The 15,828-nt window shown below is 35.4% G+C and overlaps 1 protein-coding gene across 4 annotated transcripts in view; it reads right to left on the bottom strand.

Moving 5' to 3' along the window:
- Oxsr1 (oxidative stress responsive kinase 1) overlaps positions 1 to 15,828 on the bottom strand; it is a 122,030-nt gene that overhangs the window by 39,791 nt on the left and 66,411 nt on the right. For all 4 annotated transcript variants that reach the window (XM_087216642.1, XM_004835252.4, XM_021259963.2 and 1 more), the window contains exons 6-8: positions 15,610 to 15,719; positions 12,421 to 12,522; positions 7,733 to 7,866 (exon numbers count right to left, since the gene is read on the bottom strand). In XM_087216642.1, coding sequence (XP_087072768.1) covers positions 7,733 to 7,866; positions 12,421 to 12,522; positions 15,610 to 15,719 — 346 coding nt within the window. The remainder of the gene's footprint in view (positions 1 to 7,732; positions 7,867 to 12,420; positions 12,523 to 15,609; positions 15,720 to 15,828) is intronic.

Here is a 15,828-nt window from a genome sequence, read left to right as displayed (position 1 = left end):
AAAAAGTAGGGCCAGGGATTTAGTTCAGTTCAGTGGCACAACACCGCCTTGAAAGCAAAAGGTCCTGAGTTCGCTCCCTGGTACAAAAAAAAAAAAAAAAAAGTAGGATAATCCTCATGGAAGGCATTGAGTAGAATAAAACCTCAAAATAGAAAAATCCTGGTAATAATTATTATAGATTCTTTGGAAAATTTATTAGTGAAATGTTGCTTCTGGAAGAATGACTTCTTAGTGGCTCAAATATGTTCGCTACTAAATATTATTTTTCCTAAAAATCTAGACAATACTTACACAGTATTTTTAGCAAAACATAAAAATATATTTAAACTCACAAAGGTGAAACTGACCTAATCAAGGCCTCCACTTCTTGCTACATGTCTGCCTGACAAGTTTCAACTTAAAGCAACTACAGGTTCTTAAAATTAGATTTCACAATTTCCCTTAAAAAACTGGATAGTCTAAAAGTTAAGTAGATTCCACAGATTTAACCACAACTCAGTTTTAATTCGACGATGCACAATTTTTCATAAATTCATCATCATTCCAAGCTTTTATCACAGTATCATTCAGTATGCAGACTTTTACACTTGAAAGTCCACACCTTATCTTATCACATACTTCTCATGTAATTCTGCACAGATCACAATCACTCTAAGGTTCATTATTACATACCCTAGTCCCCAGAGAAGCAGTTCTTTGGTTTTATCTTGTTTTTGTGGTGCCAGGGCCTCCCACATGATAAGCAAGCGCTCCACCACTGAGGTACCTCCCAGCCTGAGCTTTGGTTCTTAAACACCACTATTTGGGAGGTATTATTAAATCACCAATTACAGGAGAATTTTTGGGAGCAAAACACAGGTAGTTTTACAACTTCCTACCTAATTCCAATGTGCATTCAAGCTTGGGAACCAGGGCTTCTGAGATTATAAAGATTAAGAAAGTGACTACATGTAAAGTGCTATGCAAACTGAATAGACATATTCTTATTTTATCATTCAGTCAAGAATTCAGTATGTTTCAAGAATTTGGCCAACAGAGCTTTTCATTATTCATTTCTTTCTCCTATTTCATTCCTTTCTCTTTGTTTCTTTCTTCTAAAAATGTAACTTTTATAAGGGTTAAGTGATGTGACTAGAAAACTTAATTTTGGGGTAAAAAGTATCTTAATTTAATGCTCACTCTTGAATGACAGTTCAACTAGATGAAGAATTCTGAGTTAACAGTTATTTTTCTCACTATTATTTGACTATATGCTGGCTCAACCGTGGCTATCCCTCAGTAAGCGATCTGTTTCCTAAGGCTGCATGTAAGAAGCTTCATAACACTGCTTGGAATGTGGAGGAGATGGTTCTTTAAAGATATGTCTTCAATATTAGAAAATTCTCAGCTCATATTTCTTTGAATTTTGGTTTTCTTACATTATCTCTAGTTTTGGCCTTCTTACATTATCTCTAGTTTCTCTTGCTAAGTTCATATAGGTGTATATATTCATATATGTACATACTTATACATTTACAAACATACAAGTTGAGTATCCCTAATCCAAAAGCCCAAAATGCTCCAAAACACAAAACTTTTTGAGTGCCAACATGACATCATTTGGCGTGGAAAATTCCATGCCATGTGACTTTGTTTCATGTATACTGTATGAAATGACCTTCAGTATACATGAACTTTTTGTTTAGAGTTTGGTTCCACCTGTAAAATATCTCATTATATATATATGAAAACTTTCAAAATCCAAAACATCTGAAATTCAAAACCCTTCTTCTGGTCCCAAGCATTTCAGACAAGGGGTACGCAATGTATACAGATACACATACACAAACAGTTTTAGCTAAACAAAGCTTAATTTTGATTTACAAATTGAACTAGATATCTTGTACTTCCCAGGTTGTATACGTATTTATTTGAAACAATTTCAAACTTATAGAAGAGTAACAGCACACAGTTCCTATAAGCCCTCATCAGCTTCCATTAACATTTTACATGATATAATTATCAAGAAATTAACTAAAATATTAACAATGGTTTCATACTGTTAAACTACAGGCTTTATTTCAATTTCCCCAGTTTTGTCTTTTTTCTGTTGTAGTATACTAATGCCTGATACTCTGTTGCATTAAGTCTCCATGTCACTAGTCTCCTCTAATCTGTGACAATTTCTCAGTCTCCCCTTTCCTTGACACTTTTGATGAGTACTAGTCAGGTATTTTCTAGCTTATTCCTCCATTTGAATTTGTCTGATGTTTTCTTATTATAAAATGAAGTCATAAATTTCAGTCAAGAATATTTCATACTGCGTTGCAACCCCAGCCCTTTTTTCATTTTGAGACAGGTCATTAAATTACCCAGGCTGGGCTCAAACTTGAGAGCCTCCTGCTTCAGTCTCCCAGAGTTCTCGGATTATAGATATGCACTATCATGGCCTGCTTATGATTTTTCATTTCTAGCAAAGTTATTTGATTCTTTTGTCGTGTTCATAGTCTTTTCTTATGGTTTTAATTTCTATTATAATTTTAATTTTTTAAGAAGAGTTATATTGGGCTAAGGACATAGCTCAGTGATAAAGCACTTGACTAGCAAGCACAAGGCCCTGGGTTCAAGCCCCAGAACAGAAAATAAATAAATGAATGAATAAACAAGTTTTAAAAAGATATATTTCATAATCTTTTCAAAGATGACTTACATTATCTGAATTTCTTCGAGAAGTAATCCTTCTACTTGTATGACCAACTCTAATTCATGTTTTTACCATGTATATAGTATTAAAATTTTGGAATGGGACTATATCTTCAGTGGGGCATTCTGTGCATGAATCTTGGGACCTGGAGTTTGGAAATCTTTCTTTGGTGCATTTCTGAGATTGGTTTCAGCCAAAAATAAAACTTGTTTGGCAACAATTTTTTTTTTTCTACTACTGTGGTTTGCTGGATAACATAGGTAGTATGCATTCAGATTCTCAATCTATAGAATGTCACAAAGAGCATGATTATTCAGAAGAGATTTTTGCTATCTCTTGGTGATAATGATGGACAGGTTTTATCCTACATCCTTCTAAAGACATAGATTTCTGGGGATCTTAACTTTAAGCAGGATCTCAGTTTAAAATCCCCTATGGGTAGGCTCAAGATCTCAATTCCACACAGCTATTCCCCTTCTAGATATCTTCTCCAAAGAGGTAAAGATACCGTATTACAGTGATACATGCGTATCCATGTTTACAGCAGCACAACTGACAATAAATAGCTAAATCTTGGAAGCATCCTATAAGTCCACTGACACATGAATTCTTTTTTTTTTAAGTGTAGTATTCATACACAACACATTACTACTCTGACATAAGGAGAAACCTCAGTCATTTGTAGAAAAATGAATTCACCTTGAGACCATAATATTAAGTGAAATAAATCAGACCCGCAAGTTTAAATATCACGTAATTTCTCTTATATTAGAAATCTAACATATAAATAAAGAGCAAAATAAAAGCTAGATGATAGGAAATGAGAGGAGATGGATCTTTTGCAAAAGGGAAGAGGACAAAGTGATAAGAGAGGGGGCCAGAAGCAAGTTTTCTCTACTTTTTTCAACCATTTACTCAGAACAAGAAAAAATTCTAAAAACATAGGTATGAAATTTGCTGCCCATTTTTCTTATCATTTCTAATATTATCAACAGTAAATTTTGAAGTCCTATTACATATAACCAGAAACACAACCAAGGATGTCAAAGTCTTACTTTTGTCATTAGAGAAATCAAAATTAAACAACTTTTACCACTAAGAATCTCAGTGAAATATGCAGTTGTTCCTTGCTATCTCCGGGGATCTGGTTCCAGGACCCCTCATCTATCCTAAAACTTGAAGATGTTCAAGTTTTTTTTTGGTTTTGTTTTTGTTTTTGTTTTTGTTTTTTTGGTACCGGGGATTGAACTCGGGTCCTTGCGCTTGTGCAGCAGGCAGAGAAACCACTGAGCTAAATGCCCGGCCCCAGTTTTTTTTGTTTTTTGTTCAAGTTTTTTTATAAATGAAATGACATAGTACTAGCATTACTTTGATTCCAAAAGCAGAGAAAGGCCCACCCAAAAAAAGAGAACTACAGGCCAATCTCCCTAATGAACACAGATGCAAAAAGCCTCAACAAGATACTGACAAACAGAACACAGAGAGGGTCATCAAGAAGATCATACACCCTGAACAAGTCGGGTTCATCCCAGGGATGCAAGGATGGTTCAACATACACAAATCAATAAATGTAATACAGTATATTAACAGACTCGAAGACAAAAACCATATGATCATCTCAACAGATGCAGAAAAAGCGTTCGACAAATACGAACACCCATTCATGTTAAAAACCTTACAGAAAACTGGAAAAGATGGTCTTTATCTCAATCTGAAAAAGTTTATGCATGAAAAACCAACAGCCAACATCATACTAAATGGTCAAACACTGAAATCTTTCATGCTAAAATCAGAACAAGACAAGGATGTCCACTATCACCACTCCTGTTCAATATAGTTCTGGAAACACTGGCCACAGCAATTAGAAAAGAGAAAGAAATAAAACAAATAAAGACAGGAAAGGAAGAAGTTAAACTGTCATTATTTGCTGATGACATGATACTCTACATAGAAGACCCAAAAAACTGCTAAAAATCTTCTAGACTTAATTGACAGATTCAGCAAAGTAGCTGGATACAAGGTCAACACACAAAAATCAATCGCCTTCCTTTACAAAAATAACAGACTCACTGAGAACAAAATTGGGGAAACAATTCCTTTCACAATAGCACCTAAAACAATAAAATACATAGGAATCAATCTAATGAAGGAAGTAAAAGACCTCTACCTTGAAAAGTACAGCACTCTGAAAAGAGAGATTGAAGAGGATATAAGAAAATGGAAAGACATCCTTTGTTCCTGGGTAGGAAGAACCAATGTAGTGAAAATGGCCATACTACCAAAACTGCTATACAAATTCAATGCAATCCTGATTAAAATCCCAACAGTATATTTCACAAAACTAGAGAAAACGATCCAAAAATTCATTTGGAACCACAAGAGACCTACAATAGCTAAAGCAATTCTAGGTAACAGAGACATGGCAGGGGGTATTACAACCCCCAACTTGAAACAATACTACAAAGCTACTGTGATAAAAACAGCATGGTACTATCAAAGAAACAGACCTGAGGATCAATGGAATAGATTAGAAGATGCAGAAACAACTCCAGACACACTCAGCCACCTCATCTTTGTCAAAGCAGCCAAACACCTTCACTGGAGGAAAGATAACCTCTTTAATAAATGGTGCTGGAAAAACTGGATTTCAACCTGCCAAAGATTAAAACTAGACTCATATCTATCACCAGGCACTAAACTAAGATCAAAGTGGATTAAAGATCTAAATATTAAAACAGAAACACTAAACTTGCTGGAAGATAAGTTAGGTAAAACTCTTGAAGTCACTGGCATAGGAAAAGACTTTATGAACAAAACCTCAGTAGCACAGGAACTAGCACAAAGAATCAATAACTGGGATCTCATCTTATTAAAAAGCTTCTGCACTGCAAGAGAAACCACCAACAGAGCTAAGACACAACCTACACTGTGGGAAAAAAATTTTTACCAGCTGTTCCTCAGACAAAGGGCTACTGTATACAATATATAAAGAACTTAACAAAATCAGACCCCCCAAATATAAAGACCCAATTCAAAAATGGGCATCTGAAATGAACAGACATTTCTCAAAGAAGTAAAAGTAGCAAATAAACATATGAAAAAATGTTCAACATCACTGGTCATTCGAGAGATGCAGGTGAAAACAACACTGAGATTCCACCTCAACCCACAAAGAATGGCTGCTATCAAGAAATCAACAAATAACAAATGCTATCCAGGTTGTGGGAGAAAAGGAACCCTTCTCCACTGTTGGTGGGAGTATAGACTGGTGCAAACACTGTGGAAATCAGTATGGAGATACCTCAAAAAACTAGGATGAGACGGCCCATTTGACCCAGCTATTCCTCTGCTGGGTATCTTCCCCAAAACATAAAAAGAATCATACCACAACAGTATATGTGCACCCGTGTTTATAGTGGCACAGTTTGTAATAGCTAAAATTTGGAAACAGCCCAACTGCTCATCAACTGGAGACTGGATAAAGAACATGTAGATTTTTTATAAAATGGTGTACTAGTCCACCATAAAGAATGAGAAACTGGAGTCATTTATAGCTAAATGGATGCACATTGAGGCCATACTCTTAAGTGAAAAAAATAGGACATACATGTATAAATACCAAATAGTTTGTCTGGTGTGAAAAATTGAAAGTGTAAATAAGGATTAAAATGTATAACAGACAGTGTGAAAAAGGAAGAAAAGGTCTAAAGGGGAAATGGAATTGGGAGGGGTAGGGGACAGGAAAGAAGGTAAAGGAAAAAATATGAGAAAAGGAAAAAATGGGAACAGAGTCTTTGTAAATAAGGGGGGTGGAGGAGTTGAAGGGAGGGCAGGGGAATGAGGAAGAAATAACCACCAAGATATATAAAGGTACAAATTTCCAGTGATGAATGTCATCATATTGTATACCTAAAATGTACCAATAAACTTAATGAAAAAAAAGAAATGACACAGTACTGTATGTGCATACAAGCTAAGCTACTCTCCCATAGAACTTTAAATCATCTCCAGATTACTTACAATATTTAGTAGAATGTAAATGCCATGTATACAGTTGCTACACTGTATTATTTAGGAAATAACAAGAAAAGAAAGTGTGTACATGCTTAGTACTCATGTAATTTTTTTCCAGAATATTTTTGATCCATAGTTGGTTGAATCTATGAATATGGAGAGCTGACTATACAAGTTGAAAACAGAAAAACCAGATATAGTAGGAACAGATCCCTAAATATAAATCAGAACATTCAGATTCAAGTTCTGCCTCTATGAATGGATATCTTGGTGACCTCAAAGATTCTCAGCTCACAAACTTAATTCTTTCCATGATTCAGGTCACAAACTGAATTGGATGAGAATTGAATCAAATTCAATGGTTAGGTTCAATGTTGACTTTAAGGGGAAATTTGATTTTGTTCTTGTGGAAAGAATGAAGTTCACGAACCTAGGTACCACTGTAATAGGTTCTACACAATGATCTCCAACATTCTACAGTGTTGTTCAATTACATACAAATATTAGATATTCTTATTTACTTCCTTACTTGACATTCAGTATCTGTCTAGCACTGTATTGACAAGAAAGCTATTTGAAATTTGGTCCACTTACTAAAATCTTTCTAATGTGGAAAGAAGTACAGTACTGTTATTTGACAGTAAATATAAATTTGCTATGTATACTGCTTTTGTTATTACATCATAAATGGCACTAAGATATTTGTTTACTTATAAATTTGAAGTACAGATTGAAAACAAGCCTCTCCCATTAACCTGGCATTTTACTAATACAGAATTCACAACACACAATTTTATAGTTATAAGCAATTAACCAGCAAATAGCTGAACAATTCAGGGCACTGTATGCTATAAAGAAGATTTAATCACTTCTAGTCTTGTACAATCATCTGTGTATACTTTAAAATTTATATTTGGTTCTTCAACGTATGAACAAATAATCCCGTGTGTATACATGTATATGATTCTCAAGACTTCCCACAATGGTTTACATATTAGATGAAGAGAAAAAAATAAAGTTTAACTCATATTTTACCTTTTTTCTGGATCCTTTTGAAGGCACAATGAAATCATTTTTCTAAATGATTTTCCGTATTTTTTCAGCATTTCTTTATCTTGAACACCAGTTTCCAAAGATGGAGGATCATTTTGTAGTGTCAGCATTAAAACCTGCAAGAATTTTCAATAAATAGAGTATAAACTTCTGATGACTCAATAAAGGTTAACTACTGTGGTCAAGATTTTTCATTACAGGCAAACTCCCTGTCCCAATATACAAGTACATTTTACTTCCTAAGTGTTCACATCTAGATCAATGATTCAGAACCCAGAGTTATTCATATACCTTCCACAGAAGGCTGGCTTCCCACAAAGCTTGCCTACAAGATCCTCAGTATAACACTGATATGTCTTTTAGTTGGAATCCATTGTCCCCCAGTCCTAAATCTTAAACAACCAAATTATCTTTTAAGAAAACATTAAAACCACGGCAAAATTAATCATGTTACTAACAACCTATTCATGGCCCTGTTTTTCCTTGACCTCTTGCAATGTGACTTTCTCTTCACAGAAGGCCACAAACATTTTATTAGAAAAATCACCAATGATGTCCCAGTTAACAAAGCTACAGACTTTTCTGGGACACATTTTTGCTGTATCCCCTGCAGCAACTGACAATCTTGGTTAGCGTGTCCAGGCTTAATCTCTTCTTCCTTTGACTTTCATGGCAATATACTAGCTGATACATAGAGATATAAAGAATGAAGGTCGTTATTTACAAGATATAGGTTATTTGTATTTTTCTATACTGTCTGACTTTTTATAGAAAAGCATATGCCATTTCTATGAATATAAAATTAACAATAAATAAATAAATGATCAGTTTCTATTTTGCTCTTCTGATTATATTTACATTTACAGAAATGAACTTAGACTTGAAATGTTTTTCATTTTAAGCAAATAGGTTAACTTATATGTCTGGCTACAAATACTAGAATGGATGAGCAAATCTCATTCTTTCCCCACTCATCACAACCCTTTAAAAAATAAGCCATCTGGGGCCGGGGATTTAGCTCAGTGGTTCCGGCACTTGCGCCTTGCAAGCGCAAGGTCCGGAGTTCGATCCCCAGTACCAAAAAAATAAATAAATAAATAATCTGATTGGTCTAAAAATAGCCTCCCACCTTACAGCTGTAAAAACAACTCCTCTTCAAAACCTGGTAAATATTCACTTCTAAAAGCCTTAACCTTCCAGATGAAGGACAGCCTTAAAGTATAACTAATCTTCAAGATTATCAGAATTGGGGCCAGGGATTTAGCTCAGTAGTGCCGCCACCTGCCTCGTAAGCACAGGGTCCCGAATTCAATCCCCAGTACCGAAAAAAAAAAAAAAAAGGAAAGAAAAAAATATTATCAGAATGATCACCAAATATGCAGGTCAATGGAAGTATGCTTTGAATATGGGGACATACGGAGGTTATTCACAAAATATGTTTACTGGTTTTGCCCCTCTCTACATTGTTAGAACCTTAAGGGGACAGAATTACATGGTTTCTTAAGGTTCTAAAGTGCATCAAGATGATACAGATGTAATTACCTAAGTGACAATTTTTTTTTTTTTAGTAAGATGGGGTCTGGCTATGTAGTCCCTCCTAGCCTTGAACTCACTATGCAGCCCAAGCTGGTCTCAAACTCACAGTAATCCTCCTGCCTCAGCCTCCGAGTGCTGGGATTACAGACATGCACCACCACGCCCAGCTCCTAAGTGACAATTTACAGTGATAGTCATCAATTTATACAAAGTCATGGTGCATCTTTTGAAATGGGAAGTCAACTACAGCTACAAACAGAAAAACAGAATTCATGTACATATTACAACTAGGGAATGGTCACACAGATAACAATGATTACCAATGGTACTGATAGCACCATCTTGCAATATAAAAAAACTCATTCTATCACTAAACTCCCAGGATTAGCAACCACAATTCACAATATTAGTGAATTAGTGATATTAGTGAATTAGTACACAATAAGAGGCCACTTAATAAAAGTTTCTTAGTGTCCTACCACAAAGGAAAATTTGTTTTTATTTTTAATCAGTAAATAATGAGAATAATAAGTGTGTCTGGCACATGAACACTGTGCATGGATTTATTATAAGAAAAGCAATTAAAACAGTGCTTGACGCAGATTAAATGCTTAATAAATGTTGACTATGATTAATATGCAGTCCTTCCAAAAACCCTGTAAGTAGAAATGATCATCCCCAGTAAGACTGCTCTGCTTTGCAAAGCAAAGGTGAGAAACACACATTAAAATGAGATGTTGAAAAAAAGAGAGAGAGAGATGTTGGTCCCCATAATCTTACTAAACTAAGAACAGAGTTGGGAGACAGTGAGACGCAACATAAAAAGATTAACTATTATACAGTCATCTAATACTAAACACCAAATACCTAATTCAAATTTTAACTGCTACAGAAGTTTGAAGGCGCACAGTACAAAAACACTGTGGTTAAGAAAGGATTCTGGAAAAATGATAGAATAGAAAGTACCCATCTCTCTCCCCACACCTAGACAACTAACCTGTCAGAATCTATTGTAACTACTTTGGAAATATGGAGTCTACTGAAGGCTTGCAACTTTAAAGGAAAGGCTTAGAGAGTAAACTAGTCAATTTCCACTTAGTTCTAAAGCAACTACCTAATGCCCACCCCAAATCCGCAGTAGGGAGCTACACATACATGTTCCGAGAACAACCCACACCTGACTGCCAGGAGCAGGTAAGCAAAAGAATTTGTCTTCTTAGTATTGAAGATGGGTGCTCTCATTGCTCATGACTTCTCAGCAGAGGTGCACAAAGAGATCAGCAGCTAATGTTCCCAGCCTCTCTCCCTCCCGGTTATCATCATTTTCACTTTTCTCCTTTTGGGAGTCAAATTCACACCAGCAAAGACAATAAATGGTATTAGATGTAAAAGACAGGTTCCAATACAAAAACAGTGGAAGCCTCCAATTCCCTACTTCCATCAGTAGATCAGTGGATCATTGCAACAAAACCATCGATACAGACCCATTTACATGGGAATGATGCAGACCAGACAGACCTCCAGCACCATGCAGAACATCACTCAAAAGCTACAAATATCAGTCCTCACCTGCACTCAGGGGGCCCGCCAAGATGGACCACACGTGAGGCCACAAAATAAATCTCAGAAAATTAAAAACTGAAACTATATCATGTATCTCCTTGGACCAAAATGGAATAAAAACAGAAATCAACAAAGGGAATTTTAGAAAGTATACAGATACAAGGAAATTAAACAAGCTCTTGGGGGAAAAAAAAAAATCAATAGGTAACTACAAATTTTCCTTGGAATCACAACATACCAAAACTTATGAAATAACAGCAAGAGCAGTATTAAGGAAAAAATTTATAGCAGTAAGTGCTTATATAAAGAAACAGAAACACCCTAAATCAACAATCCTATGATACAACTCAAGGAAACAGAAAAGAACAAGCCAAACTCAAAATTAATGCAAAGAAAGAAATAATAAAGATTAGAGCAGAAATAAATGAAATACAGACTAATAACACAAGCCAGGTGTGGTGGTGCAGACTGGTAACCCAGCACTCCAGGAGGCCAAGGAAGAAGTGAAGAGTTTAAGCCCAGCCTGAACAACTTAGTGACCCTGTCTCAATATAAAAAAAATTTTTAAAGGACTGATCACACAGGGCCTTCACACTGTGCTACATCACATTTCATAGAGGAAATGCCAATCAAAACCACAATAAAGTACCATCTCACCCCAATTTAAGTGGCTATAAACAAAATGATAAGAATAAGAAAGGCCAATGAAGATATGGAGCAAGGGAAAGTCTTATCTTATTGCAGGAATGTAAACAGTCTAGCCATTATGAAGAAGTAGAACCATCACATGATCTAGCTAACCCACTACTGGGTACACATCCACAGAAAATGAAACCCATATATAAATAAACCTTAATGAAACCCATATATAAATAAACCTTCATGTTTATTTCAGCACTATCCACAATAACCAAGATATGTAATCAACTTAAGTGTCTATCAATGTATCAAGGGATAAAGAAAACGTGTTTGTATACACAGTGGAATATTATTTGGCCTTTTAAAAAGAATAAAATCCTGTCATTTGCAGCAGTGTGGATGGAACTGGAGAACAATGTTAAGCAAATAAGCCACAACAGACAACTACTGCATGTTCTCACTCATATACAGAAGCTGGAAATGTTGATCTCAAAGAAGAGGAAAGTAGACTAGCGTTACAAGAGGCTGGGAATGGAAATGGAAGTTGGTAACAAATACTAAAATACAGTTAGATAGGAAAAAACTTCTAGTGTTCTATAGTATAGTGGAGGGACTGGTTTGCAACAAATTTTTTAGCTGACATCATAAAAAATAATATTTGGGGGGATCAAACCAAGGACCTTAGGCACGTGAGGCAAGTGCCTTATAAATGAGCTATACCCTCAATACCTCCTGTCTTTTGTAATGTTAAAATAGAGGACAGACAAAAATCGTTCTACAATATGGATGCACCTTGAGGACATTATGCTAAATGAAATAAGACACTCACATAAAGACAAACACTGTATGATTCTATCTATCAGGTACTAAAAGTAGTCAAAATCAAGGAATTAGGATCTGAGCTGGGATGCTACTATGAATAAAAGGCTCACCTTCATTGGTGGATACTTATGGTAAGGAGCTGCCCCTGTGGCCAGTTCAATTGCTGTGATTCCAAAACTCCAAATATCAGCTTTGAAATCATAACCTCGGACCTGCAAAGAACAAAGAGTGCATTATGATGGTTGCTAGTCTGTAAACACTTTCAAAAAATAGTTTCTACTATTAGTCAAGAACAATGATACCCAAGTATGGTTGAACATGCTGTAATCCCAGCACTTGAAAGGCTGAGGCAGGAGAATTATGAGTTTAAGTCTTGCCTTTGCTACATAGCAAGACCCTGTCTCAAAAAGTAAAATTTTTTAAAAAGTGTACATAAGCTTTAAATCAAAAAGTAAAGTATCGCCTGCTGCGCAAGCGCAAGGACCTGAGTTCGATCCCCGGTACCAAAAAAATAAATAAATAAAATAAAGTAGGATAAAGTGTGATAAATGACTGTCATCATAACATGCTGTGCTTTTCATCCTTTAGAGCATAATCCTGCTTACATAAAAGATTTTACTGTAAAACAGTGTGCTGCTATGCCAGTGGTAGCCTCATGTATCTCGTGTTTAACTGCATGTTTGGATAATATCAAGGGGCCGTCACCGATGATTGACATATACCTTCTCAGTTTGCACTTAGAAGTTGGTACTCTTGGTACTTTGTGATACACATGGATGAAACTGCCTAATAGCATATTTCTCAGATTATATTTCTATCACATGTCACATGACTGTATTGAAATTGAAATTTAAAAAATTTGGCCTATGTGGAGTCTACTAGCTATTTAGAATTTTTTTTCCAGACCACTATTTGTTCAATATTAGTTTTGAAAATCTTTCTAAAACAAATCGCATCCTTTGATGTCTTCTTAATGTTTGACATGTTTTTTTAAATTATATGGAAAAATGTTTAAGTACTTTTCAGTTTTGCCTTGGTTGAGCTCTATTATATTTGAATATTATTATAATTTTTCCCTTGCATTGCTTTTCTTTGAATAATTTTAATTGTATATGTGTGTGTTTAGTGAATGATAATAAAGTTATATAAAAAAAAGTAAAGTAGGCAAAAGCTAAATATAGTTGGTAATAGAGGCAAAAAGGAAACTCAAATGTTCACCAAAAACAGAGAAGAAATTGTTAACTTTGGTATGCTAACTTAAAAGACTTTATGGTCAATTAAAAGCAACGTTTACTAATTCTACATGAATACAGAAAACAATTTGTGATAAAACACTTATGAAGAAAAAAGTATAAGGGGCCGGGATTTAGCTCAGTGGTTTCGCCGCCTGCTGCACAAGTGCAAGGACCTGAGTTCGATCCCCGGCACCAAAAAAAAAAAAGAAAAGAAAAGAAAAAAGTATAATTATTTGACATAATTATAATAAGTACATAATCTATTTTAATAAACAGACAAGAACTAAACCAAAATATTTTACAGTGATCCTAAGTCTTTTACTTTCCAAATATTATGGTATTATTTTATCATTATTTCTATAATGAAAAATGTTACAAAAAGTGTGAACATTTTTTAATTTGTTGGTGTATGTTGGCAAATTTTGTCTTATACTCCCTATCAGCATATTATACATTTAGACATTTTCATTTTCTATCCTAGGCACAAGAGAACATATTTCAGGAGTTTCGGGTATAAGACCTAACATTAAGACTTAATATTATATACTGCTCTGTCATCAGGAGGGCCTCTAATGACCCAAAGGTAAGTTACCCTCCTGTGATGTTAATCTTACTGCCAACTAGTCTGACTTGAGATATGTCTGCGATTCATAAAGAAAATTCTGGGTGTAAACTTGCAAACTGTTTCCAGTCCCTAGTTCTTTCCTCTCTGGCTCTTTTCCTACCCTTCTGCTTCCCAGCTGCATGAAATAAGGAGGTTTTCAAAACCATGTCCTTCTGCCATGATGTTTCTACCTTGGGGCCAGCTGACCATAGACTAAAACTTTTGAAGCCATAAGCAAAATAAACCCTTTAAGTTGCTTTTGTCAGGTAGTTTAGTCACAGCAACTAAAAGCTAACCAATACACCTCCCCACTGTGCTGCAGCAGATAATGTTCTCTACCTCAAAAACCCTCTTTCTCAAACACACCAGGTACACTTCTTGTTTATCCCTGAGTAGGTTTCCACTCCATTAGAGCCAATCACATCCTCCTAAAGAAACAAGTTTTTATCCCTTAGACTATGTTTGCTCACTCTGTTCCCGAGTGCAGCCTCACATAGTCCTGTGTAGCATGCAGGGTCTTCCCCCAGGCTGTGACTAATAAACAGCTGTCAATCTAATCTGTACAGGATCAGATACTGTGTGTTCAGCCATCCTATTACCTTGCTGTAGGAAAACTTCCCTTAACAATAGAGGTAATACAAATGATTAAATGATTAAAGTAGAGTAAAAAGTGAATTTAGTTCTTAACATACTGAGTTTGATATAAAACATTTATATAAAGCAACCATATAGAATTGGAAACACCTACCTGGAAACAGAAAACAAGACTGGATTAGATATAATTTAGGAATCATTAATAAGAAGCAGAGATGAGAGTATCTGGGGAGTACATGCAGTCAGAGAAGGGAAGAGCCCTAGAACACGGTTCTGTGAGAGAGTGTCATTTAGGAGTAGATGGACAGCCAGAAAAGCAGTCAGAGAAATGGCCTGATGCTCAGGAGAAGAATGAGGAAACTGCAGTAAGAAAGCTAACAAAGCAAATAATGTTGGAATATCCTAACTTTCAGATGCCACCAAACAGACAAATAAACTAAAGAATCAGAAATGAGCACTGGATTTGAGAATGAGCATTTTCCTCAAAGTGACGGGAAGAGTGTCAATAGGCTGCAATTATTTGATATGCAAATGGGAAATGGGCAGGTAGAGACAACTAGTCCTTTAAGAAATATAGCAGTGAAAACTACATGTAAAATGACAAAGTCATAATTTATACTAAGAAGTTTTTTTAATCCAGATTATATTATTCCTTATATTGCTTTAGTATAAATCTTGAGTTTCATATGTCCTCTGTTAAGTTCTGAGGTGTTTTTTGGTTTTCTTTTTAAGAGTATTTAACAAGAAACAGAGACATGTATTTCCCAAAGCTAAGCTGGTATACCAAACAAAAGCAAAGACTACTAAGTATTTTCAGTTTCATAACAAAACCCTAAACCATTTTAAAAAGACAAAAATCACAGTACCTGTTCCATAACCTCAGGTGCCATCCAGCAAGGTGTGCCAACAAAGGTCTTTCTCACTTTGTTTCGGGTAATATCACCGCCAGTTGCTAAAAAAGCACTAACCCCAAAGTCTGAAATATAATGCAAGGATACGGTATTAAAAAGACAATAACTCAAAGTTTTAGTATATAGGGAGGGGGGAGGGGAGGGGAAAAAGGAGGCGGGATGTATCATGTATAG

Source organism: Heterocephalus glaber, unplaced genomic scaffold, assembly GCF_053883595.1.
Source record: "Heterocephalus glaber isolate CG9 unplaced genomic scaffold, H.glaber_assembly_v1.0 deba00000122, whole genome shotgun sequence".
Taxonomy (NCBI): Eukaryota; Metazoa; Chordata; class Mammalia; order Rodentia; family Bathyergidae; genus Heterocephalus; species Heterocephalus glaber.
This window is presented reverse-complemented; position numbering and strand designations above follow the sequence as displayed.